Raw genomic sequence first — 13,989 nt, forward strand, 5'->3', positions numbered from 1 at the left:
ACCTTTTATTGTTTAGTACGCTCTCTAACGCCTGAGGAAGATAGCGTCTGCTATAGAAACACGTCGTGGCGTTAGAGAGCGTACTAAACAATAAAAGGTTTGTGTGTTATAACCTAATCCACTGTCTAGTTGTTCTAGCGCTTCACTAACACCGCAGAATTCCTTCTTTTTTGGTCTTGGAGAAGTGGTCAGCGACCACCCATATGACGGTAGAACCGGAAGATACCAGAAGATCAGTGATGAAGTCCATAGCAATGTGTTGCCAAGGAGCAGAAGGCACGGGAAGAGGAAGAAGATGACCAGCTGGAAGGTGCCTAAGTATCTTGTTACGGGCACAAGAGGAACAAGCCGCAACATCCTTGCGCAGGGTGGGCCACCAATAATGTCGGCAATGAGCAGAAGCGTCTTCCTCTGGCCGGCATTACCAGCCAGTTTGGACGAATGACCCCAGAGTAAGACCCTCTTCCGATCCTGAGCCGCTGCAAAAGTCTTACCAGGAGGTAGATGAGACAGGTGAAACGGAGCAACAGTCATTATTCTGGAGGGATCAATGATGTGTAGAGGCTCCTCCTCTTGGTCGATAGACAGAAAAGAGTGGGATAGAGCGTCAGCTTTAATATTCTTGTCTGCCGGGCGGTAATGGAGAGTGAAGCTGAAACGAGCAAAGAACAAAGACCATCTGGCCAGAAGCAGATTTAGTCTTTGGGCGGTCTGCAAGTAAGCAAGGTTTTTATGGTCAGTGTAGATGACCACCGAGTGCAGAGCCCCCTCAAGCAAGTAGCGCCACTCCTCCAGTGCTAATTTTATGGCCAGCAGTTCTCGATCCCCTATGGAATAATTGCGCTCGGACGAAGAAAAGAGTTTGGAGAAGAAGTCGCAGGTCACCATTCGTCCGGACGAGGATTTCTGGATGAGCACTGCTCCGGCCCCGGAGGAAGAGGCATCAACCTCCAGGAAGAACTGTTTATTGCAATCTGAACGATTTAGCACTGGAGCGAAGGAGAAGGCTTGCTCAAGAGAGACAAAGGCACTTTCCGCCATGGAAGTCCATTCCCTGGGATTTGCTCTTTTACAGGTGAGAGCAGAGATGGGAGCAGTCTGGGAGGAGAAATGAGGAATGAAGAGGCCGTAATAGTTAGCGAATCCCAGAAACCGCTGAATAGCCTTCAACCCCTCAGGTCGGGGCCAATTTAAGACGGCAGACACCTTCTCGGGATCCATCCGCAGTCGGGTCTCAGACATGATATACCCCAAAAATGGTAGGGAGATCTGCTCAAAGAGGCATTTCTCGTACTTTCTTCTGGAGCCACAGTAGTACCTGACGAACATCCCTCCGGTGAGAGGGCAGATCAGGGGAGAACACCAAGATATCGTCCAGGTACACCACCATGCAGGAATACAGGAGATCTCGGAAGATGTCGTTTACTAACTCCTGGAAGACGGCTGGAGCATTACAGAGACCGAAGGGCATCACGTGGTACTCGTAGTGACCATCCCAAGTGTTGAATGCCGTCTTCCACTCGTCTCCCTGGAGAATCCAGACCAGATTGTAAGCCCCACAAAGATCGAGCTTAGTGAAGATCTTCGCGCCTTTTAGGCGGTCAAACAGCTCCGAGATGAGAGGCAGGGGGTACTTATTTTTGATGGTAATCTGGTTTAGGCCCCTATAGTCGATACTTGGACGAAGAGAACCGTCTTTCATTTTGACGAAGAAGAATCCTGCTCCAGCCGGAGAGGTGGATTTCTGGATAAATCCCCTAGCAAGATTCTCTTCTATGTATTCAGACATAGCATGGGTCTCGGCAAGCGAAAAGGGGTAGATTCGCCCTCGAGGAGGTGAAGCACCAGGTATTAGGTCGATGGGGCAATGATACGGCCTATGAGGTGGTAGTGTCTCTGCCTCCTTTTTATCAAAGATGTCCGCATATGACCAGTAGGGTGCTGGCAGGCCAGGTAGGTTAGCAGGAGTAGATGGAGGTCGAGCAGGACGAACCGGAACCAGACAGGACTTATGACATTCCTGACTCTAACGGAGCACCTCACCCGAGCTCCAATTCAGGACGGGCTCATGTTTCTGTAACCAAAGCAGGCCAAGCAAGAGGGGATGAGAGAGACCGGACAGCACGTAAAAGGAGATCTTCTCCGAATGTAGCATTCCCACCTGAAGAGTTACAGGCTCAGTGACAAACAAGATGGTCTCAGAGTGAAGCTTTCCATCCACAGAGGAAACCGCTAAAGGATCAGCCAGACGTATGGTAGGAATCTGATAACGCTCCACAACGGCCTGCTGAATGAGATTCCTAGCGGCTCCGGAATCCAGATAGGCAGTCTCGAAGAAGCGGGTCTCATCACTGGTAACTGAAACGGACAGAGTCAAGGGCAAAGAGGAAGAAGTTTTGCCTAGGACGACCTCTCTGAGCGGTCCTAGACACTGGAGTTTCCCAGTCTCACCGGACAGGAGCGGATTTGATGCTCAATACTGCCACAGTAGAAGCAACTCCCCTCCTGACGAGACTTGACCATGTTAACTTGGTCTATTTGCATAGACTCTGGAGAAAGCACCGGAGGGGATGCTGGTTGCAAGACTGGCCTTTTCTCACGGGTCGCCTCCTTAGAACTCTCCTGAAAACGGATGTCGATCCGTGTAGCTAATGACACCAGGTCGTCCAGAGAGGGAGGTATGTCATGACCGGCTCATCCTTGATCCGTCTGGAAAGGCCCTCCCAAAAGGTGGACACCAGAGCCTCATGGTTCCAGGCAAGTTCAGATGCGAGGGTGTGGAAAAGCATGGCGTACTGTCCCACAGCGAGACTCCCTTGGCGGAGTCGGAGAAGAGAGTAGGCAGTCGAATATTTTCGTCCGAGCTCATCGAACACCTTCCGGAAAGCCGCGAGGAAGGCCTGGAGGTCAGACACCAGAAGATCCCCTCTCTCCCACAGAGGGTTAAGCCACGCCAACGCCTCTCCGGTGAGATGAGACATGATGAATGCCACCTTGGCCCGGCCGAAGGGGAGCCGGAGGACGCCAGACCGGGAGCGCGGCGGTGAGGGGACCGGCGTCTCTGCCCGGCAGGAGGCAGAGACGCCGACGCTACAGTTATTTTGACGATTTCCCATTTGCTGCAAATAAATACACAATTTTTAGCTTTGAATTTCGGAGACATGTTGTCAGTAGTTTATAGAATAAAACAACAATGTACATTTTACTCAAAAATATACCTATAAAGAGAAAAATCAGAGAAAATGAAAATTTTGCAGTGGTCTGCTAATTTTTGCCAGAGCTGTATATATATATATATATATATATATATATATATATATATATATATATATATATATATATATATATATATATATATAGTAAGATGGCTGCCGGATAGGTCCTCAATGGGAGATATGTGTCATTGAGGTTGGTAGCCTCAGCGATATAAACCCGAGAAGGCAGGCTCTGTTAATAGGGTGTGTCAAGAGCCGGGTTTACTAGCAGTCAGACAGATGAGTGGGACTGACTGCTCACATATGCCCACCCCGGGGCTTATTCTGAAAATATATCTTAAATGACATGTGCACTTTAACTGTAAAGAACCCTTTCCAATAATTATGTCTAAATTAACATAGGCAAGGGTTCTGTAATTCAAAAGTATCAGTCAGACAGCTCCAGGGCTACAGCAGCTGATATCCATCTATCATGATCACAAAGGTTCTCTACACAAAACTAAACTAATACCTTTAAAATATATATATATCTTTATTGTTAGTTTATTTATTATGATTACTTATAGCTCCAACATAGTACACCGCGCTTTACAGACATCATCATCACTGTCCCCATTGGGGCTCACAATCTACAGTCCCTATCAGTATGTCTTTGAAGTGTGGGAGGACACTGGAGAACTCGGGGGAAACACACAAACACGGGGAGAACATACAAACTCCTTGCAGATGTTGTCCTTGGTGGGATTTGAACCCAGGATCCCAGCGCTGCAAGGCTGCAGTGCTAACCACTGAGCCACCATGCTACCCATCATGTTATTAAAGATGGTTCTAAATTTAATAAACAGATTTATCAGATTTATATGTTTTATCTCAGAAATAGATTTTCTCTGTAATCAAAATAGATCAGCCAGCCCGAACAGTACAGACAGAGAATAGGTGAACACTGTATCATGATATGTGCCTGACTCATGAAATTACTTTATTCCTACAGGATCCATGCAGGCCAAGACAATAACATCCACAAGCAAATTACATACAGTAATTGCATATGGACTACATAAAGCCAAAAAGTTTCTATTATACAGAAAAAAAATGTATTTTGGAAGAGCTGTTTTCTACGAGAATGCAGTGTGGTAAATTTCTGCAATAAATGTTTAAAAATCTAAGGCATAATTAATTTGTAAGCAATTTAATTAGACACACTAATGAATTAAATTACTTTGATTTCTTGCAATAAAAACAGAAAGCAAGAAAGAAAATGGATAATAAATTTGCATGTGGTAAAAGAAAAAAGTTGTAAATGTGTAGAGAGATAAAGACACAGATTAACAAGAAAGTTAGAAACCAAGAAGAACGTTAGCAAAGAAAGGATGTAACAAATCCCAAGACAATGAATGAATGGTAGAGGAAGCAGAAGAAAATTATGAAAGTGTGAAATACGTATAGGACAGAAGAGAAGAAGAAGAGGAAGGGAATAGACAGAGCTTTACCTAACACTATTGGGGGCGCAGTGAAGCAAGTGCAAGAGTCTTCTTAATTCTGAGGTAAAAGGATGTGTACAATGACAAAGGAATAGATGTAAAGACATGAGTTTGGATGGGGAATTCTGGTGAGCTACAACCTGTGAGGACACTGCTTAAAAGGGGTATGCTCAAGTTTTGAAGTAATCCCCTATCTATGGGATAATGGATAACTTTCCGATTACGGGAATGCTGGCACCACCACCAATCCAAAAAATCAATGCTATCAAGAGCCCCATGTGAATAGAGCGCTAGTCAATCATGCACACTGCAAGTCCATTCATTCCTGTGGGAGTGCCGAAGATCAGCCAAAAGCAGTGCTCGGCTATCTGCGGCGGTCCCATTAAGAGTGAATGGAGCGGCATTAGGCATGATTGACCACTGGTCGATTCACACAGGGCTCTTTATTGCACCAGTTCTCGGATCAGTGGGGGTCCCAGCTATAAGACCATTAGAGATCGAGAAGTTATCCCTTATCCCATGAATAAGAGATGGTTTTCAAATTTTAGAATACCATTTTAATAGCTCTATAAGCACTGAGTGCATTCATATACACATTTCATAATATTATACTTTTCTAAATTAGAATTAGGTTTCATTAGTTTACAGCACTGCTTTAATGGGCTTAACTTGAAATTGGTTAACAAAATGAAATATGATGAAATATGGCTCAATTTCAATTTCTCCTATGGAGCCCCATAACGTTGTGTGCATTATTCTGGTTTAGGGCAAAAACCTAAAGAAATGAACTGGAATATAAATTGGTGTGCATGCAGCATGTAAGAGCATGTTCAAACATGGCCACTAAACAGAAAAAAACAAAGACAGAAACATAATGTTTAGTTTTTTTCAGTTAAGTGTGCACAAGTGCATATAAAGGTTTTGTCTGCTTTTTCTTTGAGCTGAACATTATATTCATGTAGTTCTCCATGGCTGTGTATCTACTATCCGGGCGCAGTCTCTCTCAGCCTTTATCCACATGCATGTCACTTGACAAAGGGTAAGGTTTTAAATATTAGAGTTAGGACCGTCCCAACTACGGTCACCGTGACATGGTGGGATGGCTTTTGCATTATTTTGATCAAAATTATGTGAACTAAGTACCCTATATTATTTTCATGCACTATTGCTGTTTATTTATTTATTGCAGGGTATTTGTGTATTATGTTTAGGGCAAAGTAAAACGGCCTTATAAATTGGAGCGGGATCAGAACACAGTACACAGACTGTACATGCAGCTGTTACACTTGGGTCACGAGAGCCGCCGGCCAGTCCGTGCACTGCATTCCGACCTTGCTCCGATTTATATGGCCGTCTGATTCTGTCCTTAGTGACATCACTTTCTGTATTATTCAGGTGCTGTTACTTCACTGCATTATGCCATCATTCTGTACTTTCTGCATGACATCAGCTTTGGTTTTTCTCCTGCGCTGTGATGTCGCTGTGTGCATTGTGACATTATGTGTGACTTATTCCTGACCTATAATATCCTTGGATGATGACAAGTGATGGGTCCTACTTGACAACACAGGTTGCTTACCTCTAAGGCCGTCTATCCCGCTACTCTGACATTACTGCATACATGATTCCCGCTGTAACTTTATTCCTGTGCAGTACAGAAATACTTGTGGCACATATAAGAGTATATATAAACTTTTCATGTTGTCATCTCTGCTAAATGTAATCATTGTGCAATGTGATCTTATTACAGATTTTGCTATGACATGGTTGCTTATTGCACCTTTAAAACATTTAAAATAAATAAATAAAGAAAGAAAGAAAGAAGGAAAGGCATAAAAAGAAAGAAGAGATTATTTGAATGAACAGAAGAGAGAATTACAGACAAAAGAGTGAGATATAAATTGGGTAAGCTTACATGGCGGCAGAGAACAAACGTAAGAGGGAAAGAAATATTACCCTAATTGGAACAACTGGCAAACTTTTAAATGCTCCCAATACTAGTTCAGCTTATTTGACTCTTAATTTCACAGATAACCTTAGAAAACTTTCTTGCTAACCTCCCAGTCCAGGACTGATGCTTGCCACTGTGCGATCTTGTCGATATTCTCCAGTCTCCTCTTCCTCTCATTGATCTGTTGAGTGACATTCCTCATAACCGCTAGAGCTGCTGCCACATATCTGTAATCACTGCCGATACAAAAACACACAATATTTCTTTAATTGCAAAGTGAAGATCATTTATTTAATTTGTATAAAATGATAGGCTGACGTTCGTTTGGTTTACGTTGGGGGGGGGGCATAGTCAATATTAAAAAGTCTGAAGGGAAATGAGCCACCACCATAAATTTCTGGCAGTGGGCTACTTCCCAATCAAAAGACATGCATGATTGGCAATATGAGTATGCAAGAGAATAGTCAGTTTGGTAAGATTAACGGTTGGCTGATTGGCTAATAACATTTACGTCCAGTTTAAGAGTACATTACCATGGGATTCTGTGCAGAAGATACACAGAAAAATACTCAGGGGCAAAAACGAATCTAAATTTTATTGCAGAAATGCTATGGTTTTGCTGAACGTTTCGCTCTGAATTAGTCAATTTAAGCTGCAGATTTTCTCCTCAGCATGAGCATAAGATATTATGAACTGCCATTCCCAATGCTATTCCTGAGTATGCATCTGATTTTCTGTACACAAATCCTCAGTAGAAGGTTAGCTGCATATACACCCCGTAGACATAAAAGACCCACTAATGGTAGGTGAACACTTTTCATTGAGTTTTCTGAGCAGAAACTGAGCGGAAACTCAACGTTTTTAAGGAGTATTGAGATTTAGAGGATGAGTTGGAGAGTTTCCGCTCAGTTTCTGCTTCAAAAATTCATCGAAAATCTCACTGTGCACATAGCCTAAGGTTCCATACATTGTTAGTTACAGTTGAAACAGATATGTCCATCAGGTGTAACCGATGGATTTGAGAGTTTAAAAGGGAATGGATATCAGTACAACCATAATGCATGAACCAATCTGCCCTCAAAGAGCCAATTTTCCCTTCTGATCCCAAGTTTCAATCGACTGGTTCAACATATAGAATACTAATTTTACATATTTACAGAAGTATTTGTTATTCTTTTTTAAAAATGCAGCTTAGTCTCTTAAAGAATTGATGGTTCTTGCGATGACGAGGTCCTGAGGTTGGCTGTTCCACAGATTAATAATTTTCATGGTAAAAAAAAAGTCGGTCTCCTTTGGAAATTGAACTTTTTTGGCCAGATAGAGGGAACCCTCTTGTCTTTTAAGAGGGTTTTAGATTAAACATCGTTTGACCATATTTCTTAAATGGGTGATTTATGTACTTGCACACATTAATCATGTTCCCCTTTGACTCCTTCATCCCGGGCATCCTTAATATGACCTAGTGTCTAGAACTGAACAGCATATTCCAGATATCGCACTAATGCTTTGTAAAGTAGTGGTATTATGTCCCTGTCCCATAAGCTCATACCTCTCTTAGGCTATGTGCACACAAAGCATTTTTGATGAGTTTTCGCAGTGGTTTTCCCGCCGCAGAAATGCTGCGAAAATGCTTGTTAATAGGTCTGCCAGCTATAGCAATGGTAATCCTGATGTGCTGTGCACATGATGCGGAAATTTCCGCTCAGGACTACCATTGCGGTAAAAACCGCAGCATGACCATTGTGCGGGCGTTTCCACCACAAATTTGTGCCCATTGCCCATCCACAAGTATAATATTTATACCTGCGAATTTGCTGAGTTTCAATTAAACCAATGGCCACGAATTCGCGGCGGAAAAGTGGTGCTGATGGTACCCGGGAGAGGAGTACTACTACTCCTCTTATCCAACCGCCGCTTGGCTGGGAAGACTACTGCCCCCCCCCCCCAGCAGTAGTCTTCCCAGCCAAGCCAGCGTGCCCGCTGTTAAAAAAAAAAGTAGAAATAAAAAAAAAATTCCTTATACTCACCTGTCCGGCGCCCCCCCAGTGTCTTCTGGTCCTGGTCCCCGGCGATGCTCTCTCCCCTGCGGCCGGTGGTACACTGCGGGGAGTGTGCTCTGAAGAATGTTCCCAGGGTGATGGTGGTGAGCTCACCAGGGGTGATCAGATGATCTTCAGCTGATGAACCCCAGTGACCTACTGCACAGCAATGTATACTGATAGGAGTGATTTTACACTCCGGTCAGAATACACTGCTGTCTTCTACAGCAGTGACATCAGTGATTGCTGATATCACTGCTATAGAAGTGACCCGGATCGCCGAGGGACAATCGTTGGCGGTACGTGGACTGCGTCGTGACGGCGGAGAGATGAGGAATATGGTTGTTTGTTTTTTTACTTTTTTTTCAGAAGATCTATGGCTTCGCGGACCCAATACAATAAAAAAACAAAAAACGTGTTTTTTATTTCATTAAAATACTTTATTCTGGCCATGTATTTATTGAAAAAGTGGGGACCATTTTACTACGCAGTTAGTAATGGGGGCATCTTATAGACGCCCTCCATTACTAACCTGGGCTTCACATCAGCCGCCAATACAAGGCTGACGTGAACCACAATCCCATTGCCCCACTCACCACCGCTACAGGGCTGCGGGAAGAGCGGAGGCTAAGTGCCAGATTTGGTGCATGTTATGGATGTGCCATTTCTGGGACTGCTGAGGAGTGATATTAGTAGCCGTGGAGGAGGCTAGTATTCATGGCCCCTTCCTTAGCTATTAATATCAGCCCCCAGCTGTGTAGTTTAGCCTTTTCTGGTTAGATTTTATAGGGGGACCCCATGTCAACTTTTTTCTGGGGTCCCCCTGTAATCTAGCCAGTAAAGGCTAAAAAAACAGCTGTGGACTGATATTAATAGCCAGGGAACATTTTTGGCTAATGGCCCCTTCCCCAGCTACTAATATCAGCCCTCAGCGGTCAGTTTTCCCTCTACTGGTTATAAAAATGACGACGGAGCCCACGTCATTTTTTTTAAATTTTAGGCTCTGTGCCCACGATCCGGACGTAGCAGTGCTTTGGATGCAGCATATTTTTGCTACGTCCAAAACGTTGCATTCTATTAAACGCAGGTAAATCCACATGTGTTCACTGAACCATGCGTATTTACCACATTCAATACATTCTAGCGGTCAAATTTCTGTTGCGGACACTAGCGACTCCGCAAGAGAATTTCACATGCTGCAGTCCTGAAAGATGTGCCACATGTCAGTGTCCACGGGTGATCCGCAGCCTCAGATGCACGCACAGTGGACATGGGATTTCTAGGGATCCCATTCACTATGCTGTAACATCTGGACGCTGCGGGTTTGACGCTGTATAAACATGCAGATGGCATAAACATGGTATTTTCAAAGTGGGCAGAGATGCACTGAGCACATACATACATACAGATACATGCATACAAAGAACATAACACATACATAGATACAGGGACATGCATACACGGAACACAAACATACATGCATACATAGAGCACATACATACAGAGACATGTATACACAGAGCATATACATACAGAGACATGCTGCATACACAAAGCACATACATCTGTCTCTTCTTCTTCAGTTCACCTAGACTCCCACATCCTACAGGACCTCTTTTTACATCATGGTCACATGACCGTGATGTCACCACAGGTCCTGAAGCAGTCTGAACGTCAGAAACTACACCGATAATGCTATTATCAATGTAGCTTCTGCAGTAAACGCTGGGGGCCTCTAAGGGCGTGGGGCCCTGAGTAATTGACAAGTTTTCCCCCTAACACCAGTCCTGTTTTTAACACTAGGCATATGCCATGTGTTGCTTACTTTTTGTCACCTATACTGTTTTCCTTATATGAATACATTTTACAGTTTGACTGATCAATATAAACATAAACCTCTCCAATTTATAATTTACATCACTTTCAATATCTGACACTAGCTGCTCCCAGAAAATGTCCTGAATTGCAGCCTTCAGGAGAAATTGGTTGTATTTTTGCCCTCCCCGCCTGAGTATGTTTTTCTTGCAGTTTAAGCAAAACTAAATGATATTGTAGTACCACAATTCTGGCAAACAGAGACATTTCTAACAAGCTCTGCATTTTTAGAAATGATCAGTTCCAACTGAGCATCTCCTCTTGTCGTTTCTTCCACAAACTGGCTGATAAAATTATTCTGCAACAAGCTGAAGAATTTTCTCTCATTTGCAGTTAAAGCAGAGTTATGACCCCAGTCAATATCTGGGTTGTTAAAATCACTACTGTTCCAGCCTGTGCAGGACAAGGCATCTGATTTTGCATCTGAGTTTCCAACTCCTTAGTAATGTTGGGCGAGTGGTCTATATATTACACCAAAAATTTCATTTTCAGTCCTCACCCACAAGGTTTCAATTTCCTCACAATTTTCCCCACCACTTCCTCTTTCACATTCACTTTCATATTACTCCTAACATACAGACATACTCCTCCTCATTTACATATGTCCTGCCTTTCGAAATACAGTGGTGTGAAAAAGCGTTTGCCCCCTTCCTGATTGCTTATTCTTGTGCATGTTTGTTACACTTAAATGTTTCAGATCACAAAACAAATTTAAATATTAGACAAAGATAAGTAAACACAAAATCCAGTTTTTAAATGAAGGTCTCTATTATTAAAGGAAAAAGAAATCCAAACCTACAGGGCCCTGTGTGAAAAAGTGATTGCCCCTAAACTTAATAACTGGTTTAGCCACCCTTAGCAGCAATAACTACAATCAAGCGTTTGCGATAACTGGCAATGAGTCTTTTACAACGTTCTGGAGGAATTTTGGTCCACTCATCTTTGCTAAATTGTTGTAATTCAGCCACATTGTAGGGTTTCTGAGCATGGACAGCCTTTTTAAGGTCATGCCACCGCATCTCAATCGGCCGGACATTCTCCTTCAGGATTTTTTGGTAGACAGCAGAATTCATGGTTCCATTTACCACAGCAAGTCTTGCAGGTCATGAAGCAGCAAAATAGCCCCAGACCATCACACTACCACCACCATATTTTACTGTTGCTATAATGTTCCTTTTCTGAAATGCTGATTTACTTATACGTCAGATGTACAAGGACATACACCTTCCAAAAAGTTCAACTTTTGTCTCGTCAGTCCACAGAGTATTCTCCCAAAAGTCTTGGCGATCATCAATATGTTGTATGGCAAAACTGAGAAGAGCCTATATGTTTTTTTAGCTCAGCAGTGGTTTTCGTCTTGGAACTCTGCCATGAATGCCATTTTTGCTCAGTCTATTTCTTATGGTGGAGTCATGAACACTTACCTTAACTGAGGCAAGTGATGCCTGCAGTTCTTTGGATGTTGTTGTGGGGTCTTGTTTGACTTTTTGGATGAGATGTCACTGCCCTCTTGGGGTAATTTTGGTCGGCCAGCCACTCCTGGGAAGGTTGACCACTGTTCCATATTTTTGCCATTTGTGGATAATGGCTCTCACTGTGGTTCGCTGGAGTCTTTGTCATTTGTTCCTGAATTTATTTGGATCGCAGCATGATGTCTAGCTTTTGAGGATCTTTTGATCTGCTTCACTTTGTCAGGCAGGTCCTATTTAAGTGATTTCTTGATTGAGAACAGGTGTGGCAGTAATCAGGACTGTGTGTGGCTAGGGAAATTGAACTCAGCTTCCCAAAAGATGTGATAAACCACAGTTAATTTATGTTTTAAGGGGATGGGCTGGTGGCAATCACTTTTTCACACAGGGCCATTTCCGAGACTGAAACTCTGACATAATCACCCAATTTGGCAACTTTGCTTGGAAACACAGAAACAGCATTGGTCTTAATGCCCCTTTTGCTCTTCCATACTAAATTAACCCAGCTACTTGCCTGTTCCTTCTGACACACTTTTCCACCCTTCATGTTTATCCCACTAATTTCTTTTGCAGCGAGCAACAAGTCCCTCTCATGATTGTAAATCACCATCAGTTTTGCATTTTGCTCCTCCAAATCTCTAATACAAGTGTCCAGGTGGCCAACATGCTCATATCTGCCACAGCATTATTGACCCTAGAAACTTTTGTTCTAGTTGTGTATAGACTATGCACAGAAGGAAACCTCCAATCCTGATATCCATTATCCAATTAAAAGAATAATAAAAGGTAAAAAAAAAAGCTAAGTACTTATAGCTCTTGAACTTTTGCTTTCAACTCCTGCTTTTTAACTCCCACTTTGCTTACAAACCACTTGGACAAACCACTTTCATACATAAAAATTCATTTGAAAAACATTGACAAAACAGCGAGTTGTTACTGTTCGAGAGACATGCATTTATATGTAACTATAATTGTATGTTTTTTAGTAATATTTTCTCTAATGATTCCTTCATTTTCTACAATGTTGGCATTAATTATTCAGTATAATTATTTTTTTTCCCAATAATTGTCGAGTGAAAAAGGATCTTTATACCTCCCATAGAATCAGTGTGGTGCCCGTGAGCCCCAAGCAATCACCTTCCTATTTGAAAGATCTTTTGCACTAACCACAATGCAATGGAGAAATACAGTATCATGAACACCAAGTTAATGTTGTGTTAATGTTTTATTTGTGAAGAACAATACAGCTACCATTTAAGGGAGACTGTAACCCCCAAAATGCCTTTGAAAGTAAATATACAGGCAGGGCAGACACATACGAAAAAGGGCCTCTATGAAAAAAGAGTTTATGGGCCTTTACAATCTAATAGCTCATCATAATACATTCATTTATGTATATGGGAGAGAAGTTTCTTACTGCGTTAGAGGTGGACGTGAGCCCCTTACCTGCTGGGCCCATGTGCAGTTTCACAGGTTGCATAGTATATTTCTGTATACAGTTCTATAGTGGTCTTAGACCCTATAAAAATCATACTAAAACTGTACATGCTACTAATTCAGTACTTGATCATTTTGAATTCCTATTCAAATAAGGGCACTTCCAAAAACTCATAGAAGTTTATTAACGAAAATTGAAGAACTATAGAATAATATTTATATACTGAGAGCAAGAGAGATAGTAGATTCTTCTGTTATTTTGCCTGAGAGAAATTTGGGAAAATACTTTATCTGCTTCACTGCCTCAAAAATCCAACTTACAAGCCCTGATACATTACAGGGATTCATTGCTCTACCTTGAAATGATCCTGAATGAAGATCAGATGATTTTATTACTGCACTGAGTAATGATGCTTCTTGTTACATTACAGAGAACCAAGTCAATGCCGATATTCTATAGTTACAGTAAATGAATAGTTACTTTAAACATGCTTTGGATTATATAAGTGAGCATCAATGAAT

General features: G+C 42.3%; 1 protein-coding gene across 2 annotated transcripts in view; it reads right to left on the bottom strand.

Moving 5' to 3' along the window:
* ARHGEF9 (Cdc42 guanine nucleotide exchange factor 9) overlaps positions 1 to 13,989 on the bottom strand; it is a 587,846-nt gene that overhangs the window by 89,018 nt on the left and 484,839 nt on the right. For both annotated transcript variants that reach the window (XM_073641046.1, XM_073641047.1), the window contains one exon: positions 6,754 to 6,883. In XM_073641046.1, coding sequence (XP_073497147.1) covers positions 6,754 to 6,883 — 130 coding nt within the window. The remainder of the gene's footprint in view (positions 1 to 6,753; positions 6,884 to 13,989) is intronic.

The sequence above is a fragment of the Phyllobates terribilis genome, unplaced genomic scaffold, assembly GCF_046119375.1.
Source record: "Phyllobates terribilis strain yellow unplaced genomic scaffold, ASM4611937v1 Scaffold_7__3_contigs__length_470593459, whole genome shotgun sequence".
Taxonomy (NCBI): domain Eukaryota; kingdom Metazoa; phylum Chordata; class Amphibia; order Anura; family Dendrobatidae; genus Phyllobates; species Phyllobates terribilis.